Raw genomic sequence first — 20,525 nt, 5'->3', positions numbered from 1 at the left:
CACTTCATCGGATGCATCCGATGAAGTGAGCTGTAGCTCACGAAAGCTTATGCTCAAATAAATTGGTTAGTCTCTAAGGTGCCACAAGTACTCCTTTTCTTTTTGTGAATACAGACTAACACGGCTGTTACTCTGAAACCTGACACTAGCCTTTGTAAACTGAGCTGAAGTTTCCCAAGCACTTCAGCCAAAACACACTGTTTTAGGTAAAATATAAAACAGGTTTACTAACTGCAGAAAGCTAAATTTTAAGTGGTTATAAGTTGAAGGCATAGAGATCAGACTTGGTTACGTAGACTACAGATTTAGTTTTGTTTCTTAAGTTCTACAAACTAAACAGGCTTTGAATCCAGCAGTGTATCACCCTGAAAGATGGTACAAACAGGTTACAGATGTTCAATACGCAGACAAGACTCCATTTCCAGCCTGGGACCACCCTTTCCCAGTTCAAAATCTGTCCTCCAGACGTTCCTCCAGGTGTTGAGTTAGTGAGGGAGAGAGGCCAGGTGATGTCACTTTCCCTCTTTTATATTTTCTTCCAGCTTGCTGGAAAGATCTCTGCTGTGACGTGGGGATTGGTCCCCATTGCATGCATACTCTCTCTGAGAAGTCTCTGGGATAGTGCATTCTTTCCCGGATAAAATGTTGATGAACCACTGGCTGGTCCTTTGTTGTAATTGAAAGCTTGGCTGTGAGCATCTGCCAACCTCACAACATACTTTGGTAACACACACATAGCAAAACTTTATAGCTTTACATACAATGATAGCACATATAATCCAACAGGATATTAATGTTCAACAGATCAAGATTTTTCTCACAAGGCATACTTTCTACAAAATATATTATAATCATATCATAGTGATGAATATGGGAGTTGCAGGGTGCTACTTTGAGACGCAGAGTGTCACAGGGAGGTAGACTAACTAGATGACAGGAGCGCCACTCTCGTCATTGTACTGAGGGTCAATGCTACAGCAGCTGTGCTGTAGACCAGTGTATCGAGTGTAAACAAGCTCTTATATTCCTTTTAATTTTAAAGAGGATATTAGTCGAACTAAAAAAGAATCTACATTTCCTTTTTATAGTTATAAAGTGAAAAAAAATTGCTTTGTAGAGTCGATTTTTTGCAAATAATGAGAAAAAGAATGAAAAGTGAATGTGCATTTTAAAGTTTTATTTGGTATTGTCAAAATAGACTTTATCTGAAGATCATACATTTATAAGACTAAAGGACAGATTCTGTTCTCCACCTGGTCTTAATGTAGACTTCAGCTGAGTTATTCTGGCTTTACGCTGGCATAACTAAGAGTAGGATTTGGCCTTGCCTTTCCATATTACAGGAAAAGAGGAGACATATAGAAGCTCCCCAATCAGTGTGTGCATACTGTGCAGTTCCTTTAGGAATAAGATACAGTTAGTTTAGTCATTGCAAAGGCATAAACTGTCTTTTAACCATTTCAACTGTACAGCAGTATATGCTGCAGTTGCTGTTCTTTATCAAGTAGTTGATTTAGATCTTTGAAATATCATTACAGCGTTAACATTATTCTGATGAACAATGAAACCTGTCATCATCAACCACTCAAGGGACTGACAAAAATTGGTTGCTTAACATGGATGATCTTCTAATACTGTTGAATCAGACTTTTTCTCAGCACACGTGGGTGGCCCCTTAGAGGATCACTGTCAACTCACAGTTGGCTGTAAATGTAGATTCTGTAAAAAATAAAATTTTATGTAACTTAAGACAAATAGAAATGGGTCCTGGAACTTTTTATAAAATTCCACTGAGAATAGTTGGTTGTAAGTACATTAAAAATCCCTAGTGTTTCCAATAAAGAAAGTGCTGCCAATGCATCAAGTAAAACAACTGAAAAAACAAATATTTTTCTTGCTGTCATCTCTTTCAATTACGGTTATCTTAGATGTTACTCTGTAACAGTATTTAGTTAAAACAGATTGACATTAGTATGATTTTTAATTTGACAGTGTCTCTAAATATTTTCATGTTTCTAAAATGTATAGATTTCTCTGAAATCGTTTCTGTATGATTGTTAGCATTTTTTTCATACACTCTCTCTATGAAAACAGTGGCAAAGTAGGTTGAGTGCATCCTTCAGTGCCCTTTGATTTTAAAATTTATATTCAACAAGGGTGGAATTTCTATGAGTGAATACCAGCAAACTGCGCCTTCAGAAACCTGAATTATGCACAAAGATTGGCATTTGCACGTTAGTGTAATTGCATGCCCACAAGATTTTTTTATAGGGGTGAAACTGTAGGTGCCTTTGCATTTTTGTGGGGACACACACTTCATCACCTGGTTTTGAAAATATGGCCCATTTAAAGACTATATGAAGATATTCTATCTTGTGTTACTTTGGAAATTAACAATAGATTTTCTGCCAAAACTGTGCCTGTTCCCAGTGTTAGTCCAATGACCATGCAATTACACTGTTTAACTTCTGCTGGTTGAATCTTTAGTGCCTCCAAAGTTTTTGCCAATATCATCCACGCCACAGCCAGAGAGGCGGCAACCACCGCAGAGACGACACTCCATTGAAAAGGAAACGCCGACTAACGTGAGACAGTTCCTACCACCTTCAAAACAGAGCTCCAAGTCACTTGTAAGTATCATGAGCATTGGCTATAGTGTGAGAAGGTCAATAACTCCACAGTGGTGATAAGACGGAAGCTTTCTAAGAGTTTAAACAACATTAAAACTTAGCTACATTGTGATTAGAGCTGGATGTAAAGCAAAATCCCAAATTCAAACCAGTCCTGAATTTTTGGGGGAGTTTGGATCAAGATTCAATTTTCTGCCTCTCTGATGTTGTATTGAACCAAAACCCCAGGTTCAGATGTCCCAGAACTTTGAAGAAGTATGGGATCCTGATCTGAACTTGGTGACTCAGACCCATCTCTAGTTTTTATTTCAGCCTGTCTCAGAAAATAATATAGCTTCTAAATAACACATTTGGAGTTGCCTCCTTTCAAATGGAAAAGCAGATAATCCATTTTCTCTTTATTATTGGGGTATTTTAATTCACTGCTGAAGGAATGGATGGCTTTCTCTTCCTCCCTTGTAAAGAGCTAGTTTGGTTAAAGTCCTAATGTGAGAGAAAAATCTTTAAAGAGTCTAACTCTTGGTGTGACCACATAGCATTGTTGAGGTCACTGAGGCATAAACTGTTTTGCTCCTTGAAAAGAAAGTACAGTACATTTGATCAATTAGCTTTAATTGAGAACTATTTTCCAACGGAGCCTAAGTGGCAAAGGGGACGGAATGTTGGCTCTTTTGTGTTGGCACGGTGTACTTTGCAACTTAATGTGAGAGACCTGGATTCAATTCCTGGTCTCTTGTTTTCCTTAGCAGCAGGGGCTCAAAGTGCCCCTTTGAGGTATCTGTGTGTAGAGAGATTGATAGGAGCATTCAGTGGAAGGAGGACTCACCAGTCCTCCACTTGACAGAGTGGCACTGATGGGCTTTGAAGTCCTATTTATTTTTCTTTGGCTAAAGAGATGGTGGCTGTGGGGCAAGTCCTTCAGAATGATGAGGTTGAAGTGTAATAACACAATAGTCTTCAGGGATACGGAGGATATTTTCCCCACTTCTACACAAGGGAAAAAATTGACTTTGTATCACATGCTTCTAACTTGAATACAGCTTCTGGTCCTGCGTGAATGGCATTCAGTAATCTTCACTCATTTTTCAAGGAACAGTAATGAATCCTGCAGAGTATAGCACAACTAGAATTTTTTCTCCAAGAGTTTGTTTGGAGTGTAACTTTTGGAACCTCTAACACTGAAGAGGAGAGTTCATGGATGAGGGCATGATCAATGTAAAAAGAATTTCATTACCGTAATGTGCAGCAGTTGTTATATGTGGGACCACAAGATTTATTTTTGCATAGGTATTCACAGAATACGCAAGAAATACGCAAAGGAAAAAAGCTCTGTGTATCATTTTGAGGTGTTTGCTGTTTTACACTTTCAGTATGTCTAAACAAATTACGTTGTGATATTGATCCAGCCAATTTACTGATATTGATCCAGCGCAAAACTTGGAGAACCATGTGACTTAAAAAAGCTTAAATATGAGGTCATTGTTTTAAGTAGCTTGATTAAGTTTTTCACATGATTTATTTCAAATGATCATAACTGTTTCTTTCCTTCTGTATAAGCTATTCATTGGTTTTTGGCAACTGTCAAGTGGTGTATGGAGGGGTGGAAGTGGGGGTGTGTAATAGAACCAATAGAGAGAAATTCTAATCAGCCTACCAAAATGAAACAACAACAAAAATAAGCAGCAGAAACCTCAAGCAAAAGCAGCAAGGAAACATCTGTGGGAGTCCTACAGGGTCACATAAATGAGTGTTTCAGATCATGTTGGGACAGTTTATTTACTCTAAAGAACTCTGTCATCCCTCACCCAACTTGTTCAACATGCTTTTGTGTATGAAGTGAAAAGGAAGAAAATTGATGTTGAAATGATCTTTTAATGCAGTCTGTTTTATGTGCCGCTGTTAAATATATTTGTTAATCTTTGAAATAGTGCCCTCTGGAGGTGGGTAACTGATAAATCATTTGATCTTTTTGTTTTAATTCAGTGCAAGGTTTTCAGTATTAGTCTAACAGTAACCTAACCAGCTCCTGCACCCTAACATGGAATTGTTCACCACTCATACAAACTGGCATCTCTTATTTTCTATACCAGACACTGCATTTGTGATGCTGCAGTTCCTTGAGTGGAAGCCTCTAGATAACTGCAAAAAATGCTTTACTTTTTATTTGACTACACGCTGCTTCATCCTTTCCTCTAGGATTGATGGAGTTTCTAATTCTTATCTGCTCCAGTGACAGAAATTTCCCTTCAAGGTGAAAGAGCTTGTCATTAAATAGCCATCAGTGCCAATGAAAAAAGGCCATTGCTACAGTTTCTTAGCAGGATTAGCAGGCAACTGGTCTGTCTTGCATACGAACTAGGATTTTGTGAACAGGCATCTCAGCATACCAAGGGAATTAGAGCTAAAGTAAGAGGAGTGGGGCGAAACAAACTTGGAAAAATTCCAAACAGCCCTTTTTCATGTCAACATATCAATGGTAAATGAGACGTCGCAGAAACTGCAGCTCAGGAGTTCACTATGTTTCCAGGGTTGGCCTTGTGGTGTACCTCCAAAAGTCACCCAACTTGGTACCTAATCAGTAAGATACAGTCAGTGCACTGAGGTGTATATGTGAAAGCCTTCATGACTTTTCTTATTTTCATGATCCAGAATCCCTGCTAACAATTTCATTCATGTTCAGCGTTCCCTATTCTGCTTCCTATCTATTGTTCAGGTTCCTAGGATAACCAGTTTTTTCCCAAGGATGACTTTCAGACCATTTTTTTCAACCATACAAACAGCTTCTCTGCTCAGCTCTCATCCCTTTGAAGCAGCCCTGGTTGGAGTGGCAAGGGCTATGTATTATCTGTGTGACAGAGCTTTTACCAGCAGGTGGAAACCCCCAAAGGTTTGCCTCTTTATGCTGGCTTTGGAGATTATCTTTACAAGCACATGCCTTCTAGGAGCACTTCCTAAGCTGTGGCACGCATTAACAGCTTAGATTGGCACACTACTCCTGATTGAGATTGATTTCAGTGTTTGTAGAATACTTGTGTGTGTTTAGATCCTTCAATCACCTCAAGGGAAAAAGAAATCAGTTGTGAAAGGACAGCAAATTAAAAATGCAACATCATAAGGTTATCAGTGGGACACGTTTTCCAAATCTTAAATATACAGCACATGAAGATCCACCAGCCTTCACAAGCAAAACCACTGTGATCCTTGGACTGTGTTGAAAAGATTAAGCTGTTTGTTGCTTTAACAGGACATACAGTATCATGGAATAGAATGGCATTTCTAAGCAAAATATTACTTAAAACCCTAACAATGGTTTTAGTCTTTGATGCACTTAAGTATCAGAACTTCCAGCATGATCAGTAATTGGCTTGCACCAGGTTAGGTCAACCAATTGAGAAGAAAATAAGAACTCCCCCAAACCCATTTTTAGAACTGAACAGGAAACAAAAATTTTTAAGGTTCTCAAAGTTGGTCGGGGGGTTTCCTCCCATTTCTGGTCCCAACCAGAAAATATTGCAACGCTATCTACAGTCTAGAGATATCTAATTGAGTAGTCCAGACTGAAGATGTCTAGTTAGGCATAGACTTTAGAGTGCCTAACATAATCTGAATTGCATAACTTTTGTATTTCACCCAGCACTTGCAGATGCAGTACTTCCTTGCTGTGACGCTTTTGAATACATGGTAATGACTTGTAATGCAAAGTTTTACAACACATTGAGTATAATCAATACATTAATATGAAACATGTACTGTTTATACATAAGTAGCATGAGCTCTTAGGTGAGGATATATTGAAAATAATCTACAAAGCGCTTATTTCGTATTATGGATATTCAGACTACATGTTGTTCTTGATATAAATTCACCACAGTTACACTAGAATAGCTCTGATTGAGCCCTTGTTATGCTGTGACTGCATAGTCAAAATATTAAGCAAATTCTTTATAAGTTACTTTTCTGTACTTAAAAAGTTAATTATCTTTTAATATGGCTTATTTTTTTCCATTTAAAAATAACCACACTAAACTGTCTTTAATATCAATTGATGATTGGATTCAAATCCAGAAAAACAAGGACATTCAGAAGCCAGGTTCTGTCCTTAACACACTCCATTGAGTGTAGGTATTGCAGAGGACTTAGGATATTACACACACTATCATATGCAGCCCCTATACATGGACAAGGATTATGGATAGGAGTTAAAGCTAAAACTCTAAAATATTACTGTTTTTGTAAACTTTAGTCGTTGGTTAGTGTAATTTTGATTAGCTTACTTTAAAGACTGAGCTAATGTTGAAATTAAAGATTTGGCGTGTACTTATTTTTATTCTGAGAAGGAAAAACATTTAAACATTCTTCAGAAATCAGTATATCCTTTAACTTTTCTTTAATGTTGCATTAAAGCTTTGTTGTCCTTATGTAACCGCTGGAATTAAAACATTAGCATTTAAACAAGTGAACGTTTTCCATGTTCCCCCTTTTGCCTGCTGGCTAGTCACACAAATTGTAATGAAAATTAATTTTGATGGTTGCAAGAACAGATCCACATGATTCTTCTGCTACCTAGTAAACACCGGAAGTACTAGTTTTACAGGAACAAAGTTTTCTTGATAAAGCATCTTAAGAGATTAAAGAAACATATTAAAGAGGCTAAACTTTAAAAGTTGAAATGGGTATTTATTATGTCATCAAATATGCAACAAATTAGTTTTTAAATATTCATCATAATGAACATTTTGTTGTCTAAGGGAAGAATTAAATATGATAATTGATTATATTAAAGGAAAAATATCCCTCCTATAAGGAAATAGCTTTCTAAAAGACTGAAAACTGTGATTGATCAAAAGCATTCAGTAAATCTCACTTGCCACAAACACCATCCTAACAACCCATCCTGTAGAAAATAAGTTTCTCAATGGCATTGCCTGCCCCACATTCTGTCACCCATTATTCTTCCTCTCGGTCCCTCCCAAAGCATTGTTGATATCGAATAGTGCTGTCATCCTCATAAGGATCTAAAATACAATACTGACAGCTAGCTGCTGGTTATGTGGAAGTTTGCTGCTAATGAAATGACATATTTTGTTTGTTCATGGAGTTTTACACCTCACAGCAAATCACATTTGGTTTTGATAGTTTGTTTTTTCCAGAAAACTAAGTGTCACCAGTAAGAACATACCCCAGAGGTTTGGCTTGTCTAAGAAAACCAAAATTTTAGCTTTTTGTGGGTACCTTAGACAGAGTAAATTTTGTTTGTTCCTTTTCTAGGTAGATAAGACAACATAGTTTCTAAAATGCTAATGTTTGCCAGGTCTGCAAGAGAGATCAAAATATTTTCTCTCTAATTGAAAGTCAGAACAGAATTTTAAGACTATCTATTTAAATTGAGCACTTTACCACTAAACTGAATCATCACTCTGATTTATAAATTACATTTCCAAGCTGTCTGTAGAGTGCTGTCATCAGTGCCTTTGTGTGTACAAAGGAGATTTCCTGTATTTATTCAGAGAACGTTAAATTTCTGTGTCACTTCAGCACCATAGCCCCTCTGGGCTAAGTGAACAGGTGCACTAAGCAAAAAGTGATGGGAATTCCCAGAGCGGTTCTGTCTTTCTGTTAGAACCATGCAATCAACCTCAGGGCTGGATTACAAATGGGAACGAGGCTTTTTATTCTGTGGTACCGAAGTTAGAGGCCATATGCTCAGGGTTGCTGTTCTCTTAAACGCACGAGCACAGAGCGTATTTAAGTTTCACAGATGGGCAGTAGTTCCATCATAAGTAGCCTGGGTGTAATTCCCTGCTAGTAAGAACACAACAATGGATTAACTGTTTTGCTCAAACTTTATATTTTAAGATTATTTTAATAAAGTTTAAATTGACATTATCATCATCTTGGAGGGAAGGAAGACTGTTTGTATTACTGCATATAATACATTTTCTATGGTTTTGGTCTAGATTTTGTTCACGGGATCTAATTATAACCATGATTACCAATATGTGGTACCATTGAATAAAAATTCTTTTGGCGGGGGCTACTAACTGCTTTCTGGGCACCACAAAGTCTCTGAGAAGCTGCTTGTCTTTAAGCAACATACTATCAAAGGGAACCGTGCCAAGAAATATCTTTTACACCTATGTATCAAATCACCTTGTGTCCTTTCAAATGATAAAATGGAATTGTAATTGGCTAAAACAAATATTCATAATAAATAAAATCAAATAAATGGAAACAGGTGTCAGATGATATAAGTGCTCATAATAAAAATTGCACAATATCAGTCTCTTAAGTTGGTTTGAAACTCTTGTGATGCCCATGGATCAGCCAGTGCTATTCCGTTTTTGGGTTGTGAAATCTTTTCTTTGAAGTTACTAACTAGGTGGCTGGCTTTCTAGGCTGAAATCTTGAAAAGATGATGGGTTACATAGTAATGTAGATTTTTCGTTTCCAGGAGGAGTTTTGTTACCCAGTGGAATGCCTGGCTCTGACAGTGGAGGAAGTCATGCACATTCGTCAGGTGCTAGTGAAAGCAGAGCTGGAAAAGTATCAGCAATATAAAGATGTCTACACTGCCCTCAAAAAAGGAAAGGTATGCTTGTTTCAGATGATCTACTGAGAGCTGTTAGGGAGGGAGGTGAATCACACAGATTCTAGTCAGTGAAAGAATATGAGTTGGAACCAGAATGCAGGTGCCAGATTTTCATTAATAATTGACCAGTCTGACTTTCAATTTATATTGGAGAAACTAAACTTTCTCTACATGAGGTAACAGAGGGGCCAGTTTCCTTGGTTTATATATGGAAATGTCAAAAATTTGTATTGGAATATCACATTTGTTTGACCCTCCATACAGACACAGTAGCGTTTACAGTAGTTGTTGTGTGCTCACTCTCTCTCGCTCTTTTTCTCTCTTTTTTTTTTTTTTTAGCTTAAATTTAATAAAACATCCTTCCCTCTAGACTAGGGTGGGCCAACTTTTTGGCCCGAGGGCCACATTGGGGTTGCAAAATGGTATGGAGGGCCGGGTAGGGAAGGCTGTGTCTCCGCAAACAGCCTGGCCTCCGCCCCCTATCCGCCCCCTCCCACTTCCCGCCCCCGACTGCCCCCTTGAGAACCCCCAACCAGTCCAATTCTCCCTGTCCTCGAACTGCCCTGACCCCTGTCCACACCCCCAACCCCTGACAGGCCCCCCAGTACCCTCGACCCATCCAACCCCCCCATTCCTTGTCTTCTGACCACCCCCTCCTGGGACCCTTGTCCCTAACTGCCCCCCCCAGGACCCTGCTCCCTGTCGTGCCCCCCAGGACCTCATCTCCCCTACTCCCTGTCTCCTGACGTCCACCCCATCCAACCGCCCCCTGTCCCCTGACTGCCCCACCAGGACGTCCTGCCCCTTATTCAACCCCACCTCCCCCCCACCCCCTTCCTTTGCCGCTCAGAGTGGCAAGACAGGCTTATTTGAAAGCCTAGGATGTGGCCCGCGGTCCATAGTTTGCCCACCTCTGCCCTAGACACAGACACACACACATACACAGCCATGCTACTTCCTGTTTTTTTCTGGAGAGACCAGAGCTACAGGTAAAATAGGATATAATAAAAGTTTTACAATATAAAGTATCTTTTTTTTTAATTCCCATTTAAATGGAAGCTGTCACAACCAAGTCCAGTTCCCTTGTCTTAATGGACACCAGTCTGTTGTGAGTGGACCCAGCTGCTGACTCCCACATGCTTCTAAGTGCCTTGGGTCTGGATAGTGTCTGGTCACTGTTCCTAGCTCTGGGTTTCTCAAGCATGTTCCCAAGTGCAGATCCCATGTCTGCTACCCTTCTTGGGAATTGGGACTCCATTTGGACCCTAGAACCAGTGACGCAGCCCTACCAAGTTCCAAATTGTTTACATATGTTCCACCTCTCTGTGAGTGCTTTGAGCTTCCTGATTTGCCCCTTCAGGGACAACATGGCAGGCAAGCAAGGAACACAGTCTTAAGCAAAGGAATTTCTTAACCACAGACACTTTACTCTTAACAAAGCACAATGAGCAAGCTACAGATGTTTGAAAAAAAAAATTCTGAATACAGCCCCCAGTCTGATCTCACCCCTCCTGCCGGTCCTGCCTTCTCTGTCCTTAGCCTGTTCTCCCGGCATGTAGCAGTGGACAGCTCCTTCACATAGGGTATTCCCACTTATATAACCCCTTTGGTAGGTCCTGTCCCTTCCTCGCATCCCACCCCCACCATGTCTCTGTTTCTGTGCAGATAATCTTTCTTTTTATGGTTGGGCTAGCAGTAAAGAGATAAACAGCACTGCTGGCTTTGGATTGCTCTGTGCCAACTTATCAGGTATAGTCATTCAACTAGATCTGAAGCCCCCACTACAAAATAGTTGCGCTAATCCCCATTGGAGATTGCAATACAACATGAGGGTCGCACTCCAACATGAAGATTACAGTATAAAGTGGAGCTCTGGAAACAAAATGGTACCCACAAAACAAGACCAGGTTCACAACTTGACCCAGAGCCCCCAGTCTGTCACAGATGCTTTCCCTGTGTAAAGAGTGTGGAACCCAGGCCCTTATGTATGAAAGAGACAATGAGATATGTCAGCAAATTCTTCTCATTCATTTAGAATAAAATGAGTGAGGAATCTTTTTTTCCCCTTGTCTGGCTGAATTGTATATTCCGAGTTTTAAAGCAAGTGGGATGATTTTAAGGCTGCATTGTCCTCCAAAGGTAAGCAGGGTGCATTAATCTCACACTCTTATTTTTTTTTTTGAGCCTTAGGCATGACATTCGGAGGCTCATGTGTAACAAGCTAAAAGGAATTTAAAGCTTCTGGGAAATCATGCATCATGTGCCCCAGGGGGATTTAATATCAGAGCACCCATCTGCCAGTGTATTTTTTTTCCATAGATTACAGATCATGGAAAAAAAAATTTAGTGTCTCCTTTTCCTCCCCTGGGCTCCTGCACATTAAACAAATCTATATTTTCAACTGATTCATAGATATTTAGGTCAGAAGGGACCATTATGATCATCTAGTCTGACCTCCTGCACAACGCAGGCCACAGAATTTCACCCACCACTACTACAAAAAAACCTCACACCTATATCCGTGCTATTGAAGTCCTCAAATCGTAGTTTAAAGACTTCAAGGAGCAGAGAATCCTCCAGCAAGTGACCCGTGCCCCATGCTACAGAGGAAGGTGAAAAACCTCCAGGGCCTCTTCCAATCTGCCCTGGAGGAAAATTCCTTCCCGACCCCAAATATGGCGATCAGCTAAACCCTGAGCATATGGGTTTAAGATTCTTAAAGATTATTCATTAAGATTATGAGCATAAGATTCATCAGCCAGATACTACAGAAAATTCTTTCCTGGGTAACTCGGATCTTACCCCATCTAATAGCCCATCACAGGCCATTGGGCCTATTTACCATGAATATTTAATTACCAAAACCATGTTATGCCATCATACCATCTCCTCCATAAACTTATCGAGTTTAATCTTAAAGCCAGATAGATCTTTTGCCCCCACTGCTTCCCTTGGAAGGCTATTCCAAAACTTCACTCCTCTGATGGTTAAAAACCTTAGTCTAATTTCTAGTCTAAATTTCCTAGTGGCCAGTTTATATCCATTTGTTCTTGTGTCCACATTGGTACTGAGCTTAAATAATTCCTCTCCCTCTCCGGTATTTATACCTCTGATATATTTATAGAGAGCAATCATATCTCCCCTCAACCTTCTTTTAGTTAGGCTAAACAAGCCCTGAGTCTCCTTTCATAAGACAAGTTTATCTATCCCAACTTCAGTCTGTGCGTCTTCACCGAAGGCCCGGTTAGAAGCATGCAATTTTATTTCCATGACTGAACTGCTGACATTGCAGTCTCTTCTGTTTACAATTTCTTTAGCTCTGTTTCTGTTGTCGAACAAGGAGGTTTTCTTTCTTCACCTGGTCCTACACCTGTCAGTTCTGTAAGAGGTGAGTTTTTGCTCAGTGTGAAATGTCAGGATTCATACCCCATTGGTTTCTGTTTTAATTCACAGTGTTGTTTGGTTTTGGTTTTGAAATGTATTTATGGTCAGAAAAACGACTGTAAAAATGGCTCTTCCTTATTCAACATATCTGCTCCCTTAAAATATTCATATTCAGAGCTGCTCAGGTTTTAGAATAAAACAGTAACAGTACTCCTCTGTTAGCCCAGCAGAGCCCATATGGGTACGAGGCAATTAGATTGTACAGAATCCTCATTACTGGGGGGTGACATGTGAACCCAAAAGAACAAAGAGAATTTCAGATTTAATTTGAGTTGGTAGTATTGGCAGTTGGGGGAAAAATGTTTACTTGTAAACTGAGCAAACTTTAAGGTGATAGTCAATAAGGCAGTAAATATGGAACTCTATGCACCCCACACTGTCTTACTTAAGTAACATTTCTTTACACTGAATGATTCAGACTTTTACTTTCCTACACAGGCCTGTATGTTCACAGTGTTGCAAAAAGGTAAGTTCAGGAACCTACTATTTGTTCCTTTCAGAAAGGCTGTGTCTTTGGTAATGATACTTCACACTGTCATTCTCCTGCTCTTGTAACAGATGCGATTGCCATCAAAGCCATACTCCACCCTTCCTATCTTTTCTCTGGGACCTTCTGCTTTGCAGAGAGGAGACAGTTTTATGAGACCAGAAAAACCCTCCACCAGTCACCACCGGCCGCTTAGGAGCATGTCCAGGTGAGAGACATTCCTAGTTCAGCTTCTACTTCTGGTATCAGCTCTTCATAAGATCTTCTCAGTCTCTTAGTTGCTAATGAGACATAATCTACTAGGCTTTGTTTTTGTAGTTTGTTTTAATTTTTCAAAGTTTGTCATATCTTTTTAGAAACCCAAAGATAAATGTCTTTCCTTACCAATTTCAAGATTGAGGTTTTTCCTTACATTTGTCGTGGAACAAAACCCATCCTGATTACTTTTCATTTACTACTTAGTAAATATAAACTATATTTACTTACATAAGACTTGCTGACATGATATTTAAAATGTGCTGTGTCCCTTGTCTATACTATAGCTGATGACAGTAATATTAGTACAGCTGATAAATATTGTCACTTTTTTTTTTCTAGTGTAGATGGATCCTTAGAAGAAAAATCCGTATGTTGTTGGTAACTGAATAGGGAAATGCTCCCTTATTAAACAATGACTTACACATGTCAAACTCTTTCTACTCTCTAGCCATAGGTTTGTTTCATTTTGGCTTTGGTGATAATTTATCTTTTGGTTTTACATTTTGAACACAGGCTGCTATTAAAGCTAATCCCAGAAATAACATTTGGATCAGGTCAGGCTGTAGATCCACGGACCCCTCTCTCTGTGTGGAAGTCTGTCTGCCAGGGTGCCTACACGCAAATTAGCCAAATTAGGACATCCATGTAGTCATTCATAAAATTCTCTTTGCCAAATCATGCTTTACACTAGCCTTCACCGAATAACCATGTAATCTTATTGACGTGTCTTCCCATCTCCATCCTTTCCTTGCTGCTTTTTTGCACTCTCCTTAAGTCAGGGACAGCAAGACTTGGGACAGGAATAGCATATTCTTTCCATTCGTGTCCAAAACTGGGCTGAATGGTAAATAATGATAATGAGTAAGGGACGGATTCTTTGTTTTTCAGGTTGTCCGCAAAGTCTAAGTCTGTGGATAAATCAAATGAAGATCTACAGTTTCCCAAAGAGTTAATGGAGGACTGGAGCACCATGGACGTGTGCGTGGACTGCAAAAAGTTTATTTCAGAAATCATCAGCTCAAGCCGGCGCAGCCTCTCTCTGGCCAACAAACGAGCCAGGTTAAAAAGGAAAACACAATCATTCTGCATGGCATCACCAGGCAACTCTGAATACTGCCCTTCTGAGAGAACGATCAATGAGATCTGAGTCTTGTGCCTTTTTCTTTGCTTTTGTCTTCATGAGGTCAGCATCTGTGAGAAAGATCACTGAAACTACCCTTCCCTTTGTTTTACTTAACGAGCTTGAATTTGCATTAGATCACAGGGTTTGCTATTCTGTGGTTTCCACAGACTCTACATTCCTATCTATAGATAATGATAAGTAATAGGTCAGCCAATAACTCGTTTGCACTGGAAGGAAACAATAGTTTGAAAATGTTCCCTGTGTGTGTGTGTGTGCGCGTGCATTGTGGAGATAGAAACCCTTTATTTGCATTCAGTTTTTCATCATTCCTTGAATTGTTTTTAGGACAGGAGCTGAATTGTATTCCTAAAGGAGAACCAAATCTAACACAGGTGTCAATGTTAGCACAATTGTAAGCAGTAAGTCATATTGGCATTACCGACCTAATAGTGTTCATGTTCTAGTTTATATGGCACATGGAACCATGTTGTACACCAAAAACCTAGTGTGGGCTGTTGGTCTCATTGTCTCACAGCACAAAACCTAGAAGGTTTTGCTAGTGCTATCAACATTATCTTTCTTTCAACTGTTGTTACTGCTCTGAGATCATGGTTCAATGTGGAACTTTATAATGTCTGTGTTCTAGTGTAAAATATCTCAGTAGGCTGTATGTCCAAATGGTGGGCCATTTACCCTGAGCTGCTGTACTTCTAAGCCCTGGTGTAATTAGAAGTGTCTCCTGTGCAGGTAAGAGTAGTCGATTCCTTATTTTGAATGTATTGTGATTATTATATTTGGTAGTCGTAGTTTTAGCAGTAGATAGAGCTGTACACTCGATGGGGAGGGTGGGAAATAAGAGAGGCTTCTAAGTTTAACTGAATTCCTGTAAAGTATGTAACATGGTTACCCAGAGAGGAAGTATGGGTAATATGTATATTTGTATTATAGTGGAACACACAAGCACTGCTATTATTAAAAGTTCAGGAGCATATCCATTATAAATCCCATTTTTCAGGGGTTTATAGTTTGGCTGTAAAATTTAGGATCCTGATGAAATTTGGGACAACTGTGTCTCAGATTAGGAGCACTTTGTTTTGCTTTTTAACAAACTTATGGAGAAAAAAGTCTACCTGTTAAAAGTTTCAATAATGTTACAATGTTAACAAACATCACATGCTTTTTGCTCTTTTTTATATTCAGATGTTTTGTTTTTAAAGCAGTTAAAACATAATTAGAGTTTAGTCCATAATATGGAGATAAGTTAACACAACCAAGTTACTAATACTTGAAAATCAACTACTGTGCGTACACAGTAACTTTTTCATAACATTTTTCATACCCAGATTGACATTTAATATCAATACAGTTCTGTATTATATAATATCATAGTAGGAAAGATTCAGATCTAATTTATTAACATTTCTGTACTAGAGATTGATGAGAGATACCTCAGAACTGCTCCAAAGTAGCTGAGACAGGGTTTTTGTAATACAGTTAAGGTTGATCTGTTTTCAAACTCTAAATACATATTTACAAAATAGAATCTCTTGAACCAAATATTATGCATTTTAAAAAGTCACTGGGAGCCAAATCCTAGACTTGATGTCGGGGCTCTGGGTTGATGATGGGAGTATGGTTCCCACATTCCACTGAGCAACATTAGAGCCACTCTGCAACTGCTGCTGCACCATCCCTGCTGTGTGGGAGGGGAGTAGCCACCCACTGGGACCACCTTCACAGGCTTCCCAAATCCACGCAGTGGAGCTGCCCCAGTTTCACAGTAGGCTGGGCTCCCTGCCCCCCAAACGTGCAGGATTTCCCCTTTCAAGGCATATTTGCAAGTTAAGTTGTAATAGCTCCAAAGCAGCTAGTCTGCTATTAGGTAAATGTGTGTTTGGGCTGTTCTGAAAAGCTTGTACAAAGGGCTTTTTAAACCCATCCTGGGACACATCCATCCTCATTTTCCTTTAATCGTATTTACATAGTTTGCACACACAGCGAGTATCGGGTAATAATGTTAAGGGTTTGCCTGAACTGATGATCCCAGGAAGTTCAGAGTTATGTGTGAGTCCCCATTCTTAACCCTTTCCTTTCTGCAGAGGGCCATGCAGCTGTTACACCCTCTGTCTGGGGACCTCAGGACGATGGGTCTTTCATATTAAAGCAGGGGTGAAAGTAACTTAAATGACTTAACGGTACGCTGGAGCCCTGAGCAAGGGGTGGGGCCTCAATTGGAAGAGGCAGGGCCTTCAGAGCCCCAGGCCCTTTAAATCTCAATTTAAAGGGCCCAGGGCTGTGGTAGCGGCGGCTGGGCCCTTTAAATTGCCAACGGAGCCCCAGGGCTCCCAGCTGCCTCCGCTACCCCAGGGGTCCAGCAGCGGGGATCTGGCGACAATTTAAAGGGCCTGGGGCTTCAGCCGCTGCTGGGAGCCCCAGACCCTTTAAATTGCCGCCGGGGAAGCCAGTTTGGTACGGCGCACCGGCTCTTGCTGGTACTCTGTACCGGCTTACTTTCACCTCTGTATTCAAGGAATTACAATATCTTGATGAGTTAAGGACCTATGACAGTGGGGTAGCACAGTGCAATTCATGTGAAATGGGTAATAAGATCCCCCGTTAGTCATGGTAGCACTTCTTTTGCCACTTGTGTTTCTGTGCCAAAATCAATCCCTGCAGCCCAGCTACCCACCCATCCCTTTTTCCCTTGCTGTATTGCCTAGTAATCACACCAGATGACCAGTTCCCAGGGAAGCACATGGGGCTTTTATTTTAAACCCCCATTATTCTGTGTTTAATTTTTCTTGGGAAACATCCCCCTCTACGCCCCTTACATCTATTTACTGCTCCTCTTCATGGCCCCTTGGAAAAAGCTGCAGGAGCAGGAAACGCATTCCTTGATGTCTCTGAGGCTCTCAGGGGTGCAGAGTATGCAGCATGTTTTTCTTTCTATTGGGAGGGATTTGTGATAGAAGCCATAGCCTCATAATGCCTCACATCCAGTATATGAGCAGTGAAATCAGACTCCAGCCCTGCAGATCCTGGGCCATCCATGAAGGCCTACTCCTCTGTGCATCATCCCTGCTCCCTGCAGCATGGCTTCCTTGGTGAGATATTCTCTCCCATATCAGTGCATCCTCATAGATGCTGTAGAGGAGAGCTGATGCTGCTTCTAGCATCATTACTAACTTTGTGGTGTTTGTGATACTGCAACACCTAGCAGACCTAGTCACCTGCCATGACCCTGTTGTGCTAGGCACTGTACAAACACAGAACAAAAAATGGTCCTGTGAACTAGTGAATGGTCGTCAGCTTAAGAGTCCATTAGTGTGTGAGGGCAGCAGAGTGCAAAGGCTGGCGGCTTCCAGTTCTACCCCCATCCGCCTGTCTCGGCCACTCCAGGGCAGTGTGATGGTAGCACACAGAGACTCCCACAAGAACCTGGAGAGGGGAATCCTGCCCTAGAGCTGCCAATCTCTGGGGGGGTTTCCACGCTGGTTGCTTCCATCTATATTAGGGAAAATAGACTCTTGTACAATGTGCTGGCCTTTACTTTGGCAGAGGAAACAAAGTAAGAAATGCAATTCTCTTTCTCAAGCAAAGGCGGAAGAAGCACTGTCCACTCTTTGCCTGGATCAGTCTGGAGTGGACTATTTTGAGCTTTCCACCTCACCGTTCATGCTAGTGTCCGAAACCCATTCCAAGTGTCAAGGACCAGTCCACTTTACCCGCGTACCTTATCAAGCTGCCCACAAAGTCCTATTTATGGCTTAAATTTCATATCTGTGTCAGAATAGAAAAACAAAAGTTTGTAAATGTCTGTAATATATTTATTAATATTTAGAAAGCTGTCATGCATTGAGCAATGGGAATTGACTTTCCCATGAAGATTTTAAAAAAAAGTGAGTCTTATTTATATGTATATTGATTATATTATTAGATTTAAAGTTGAGCCTCTCTCCATAGACATTGTAAAATGAATTTCTGTTGAAAAGACTGTGGGACTAGCACAGCGAGCTCATTTCAATGAGTTTTTAAAATCTTTTTTTTTTCCCTCTGTGTTTAATAAAACTAGGACTTGTATAAGTGCATCAGAGACCCAAAAGGGGTTTAAAAAAATGTCATTGACAATGCAATGGTCTTGTATTTTATACATGAAAACAGTTCTTGAGAATTCAAAGCCAGCTCAGCCTTGCTAACAGCTGCAATGAAGGTAGCAAACAGGCCTTTGTGGCAGCTCTCATGTGTATAAAACAAATTCTTTCAACATTCATGGTGACGATATTGCTTATGGGGTTTTTTCATTAAGTCCTTTATTGAAGAAAAAAAAACCTGGGGACAATAAAATGTCTTTGGAGCATAGCCTTTGTGTGTATTAATTATTCATGTGCAAACTATTGTAAAGAAAAATTTGAACGGCCTTTTAGGATTTTGTAAAAGTCAAATGGTGGTTTCTTTTGTAGTGTTGATGAGTAAGATTTTCACACTTACTGGGCTACATGAAAGAAAGGAAACAGGTCAAAATAGTCTTTAGAATAGCAATATAACTGCATATGTGACCCACTGGACTCTAAGCATTAAAGTATGTTTTGCATTAAAATACTGCTTCTGCTAAGCAGTAGAAAAGTACAGTATGACCAGTTCCTACCAAAACCTTCCATATCACAAGCTGAAGAGCTGTATATAATTTTAACTCTTCCTATATGGATCAGTTGCGCTGAACTTTTTACAGAATCTGAAATAACTACACACAACCTATCTTTTTGGAGCCTGTAGTTGATGTGCATTGTGGGAGACGTACTAGGAGTCTTTCAAAGACCAAAATGGAAGGCTATCAAGAAATAAAATACACACACACCATAATTTATTTTCCAAAAACCAGTCTGTTCTCTGATTCTCCCTTCTAGGATTGGCTGCATAGGTAGGGAGGTGGGGGAAGCTCCAACTTTAGACAGGCATGAAGGTAGCAATCATGCTAAACTTCATCCAGAAGTTCTGTGCAGCTTTTAGGAATGTCTTTATTATTTTAATTGTATTTGTGAAAGTGACATCGCACAGTGGATAGGGGAAAGGTGCTGTATTCTGATGCAACAGCGTACCTCTTATCTTAGCATTAAATTCTAAATCATTTCCATGTAGAAGACTGAAAGCTGGTTTTATTTTTTTTCTTTGATATGTAACTAAGTTAAAACTGAGCTGCTGAATTGTTAATATTAATCACAGGCATGCAGTCTTGTTTTCCATTCCCTTGTTTTCCTCTGACTTCACTAATATGCTTTTGATCTTCCTTAATATTTCACAAAAAATACCCGAATAAGAAAACAGCTAGTGTGTGTTATTTGATCACTCTACTGAAAAAGCCAACCAGACATAGATCTTGCATTCTCTTCAAAACACAAGCCAGTCAGGCCCTATTACAGCCTGAGCCCATTCACCTGAACTTGGGAGAAGTAAGGAAGTTAAACCTTTCCTTCAGTATTTGTACGGGTGATGAGCTGATGCTGTTAGAACCCCTTCCATCCCTATGGCAACTTCACAGCCTTCCAGTCCTGGGCCAGCCACAGGTATTACATTTTACATTCATTAGTCTATGTCTCTGAAGAGGCCATTCCAGAAGGAGGATTGCCAAGACTTAGATGCATCCTGGCCCCATTCTCTGTCTTTCCCCCAGATGTATCCCTATACTGGGTGGTGGGAGGATGATGTAGGAGCCTCGCTGCTAGTCTCATGCCATCAGAGGATTCCTCTAGATCAAGGGAATCTTCTGTTGGCCAGTTGAGTTCTAGAGTAGCACAAAGCACCCTGAACAGACCATGGGATCTGGCCCATAGTTTTATAAAATGCATTTTAGAACCTGGGTTTTATAAGACGACTCTCCAGGTGCTGTAAGAACTGCACTTTTTAAAATTACTGTCTCTTTCTCTCTGCAACTTATCAGCAATTTCTCCTGCGGGTAGCTCTCAAGCTGTTTTCAAACTTTCCATTATGTAGGAAGGT

The 20,525-nt window shown here is 40.1% G+C and overlaps 1 protein-coding gene across 3 annotated transcripts in view; it reads left to right on the top strand.

The window, feature by feature from the left end:
• SPIRE1 (spire type actin nucleation factor 1) overlaps window positions 1-18,890 on the top strand; it is a 187,187-nt gene extending 168,297 nt beyond the window's left edge. For 2 of the 3 annotated variants that reach the window (XM_048840209.2, XM_048840210.2), the window contains 6 exons: window positions 2,488-2,630; window positions 9,082-9,219; window positions 12,537-12,607; window positions 13,102-13,129; window positions 13,222-13,358; window positions 14,297-18,890. In XM_048840209.2, the coding sequence (XP_048696166.2) occupies window positions 2,488-2,630; window positions 9,082-9,219; window positions 12,537-12,607; window positions 13,102-13,129; window positions 13,222-13,358; window positions 14,297-14,555 (776 nt within the window). In that variant the 3' untranslated portion in view covers window positions 14,556-18,890. Of the gene's footprint in view, window positions 1-2,487; window positions 2,631-5,343; window positions 5,518-9,081; window positions 9,220-12,536; window positions 12,608-13,101; window positions 13,130-13,221; window positions 13,359-14,296 lie in introns of all 3 variants that reach the window. The other variant, XM_075125320.1, reaches the window with a different exon arrangement.
• The last annotated feature ends 1,635 nt before the right edge of the window (window positions 18,891-20,525 follow it).

Source organism: Caretta caretta, chromosome 2 (genome assembly GCF_965140235.1).
Source record: "Caretta caretta isolate rCarCar2 chromosome 2, rCarCar1.hap1, whole genome shotgun sequence".
NCBI classification, from domain to species: Eukaryota; Metazoa; Chordata; order Testudines; family Cheloniidae; genus Caretta; species Caretta caretta.
Note: the sequence above shows the minus strand (reverse complement) of the source record. Positions and strands in the feature narration are given on the sequence as shown.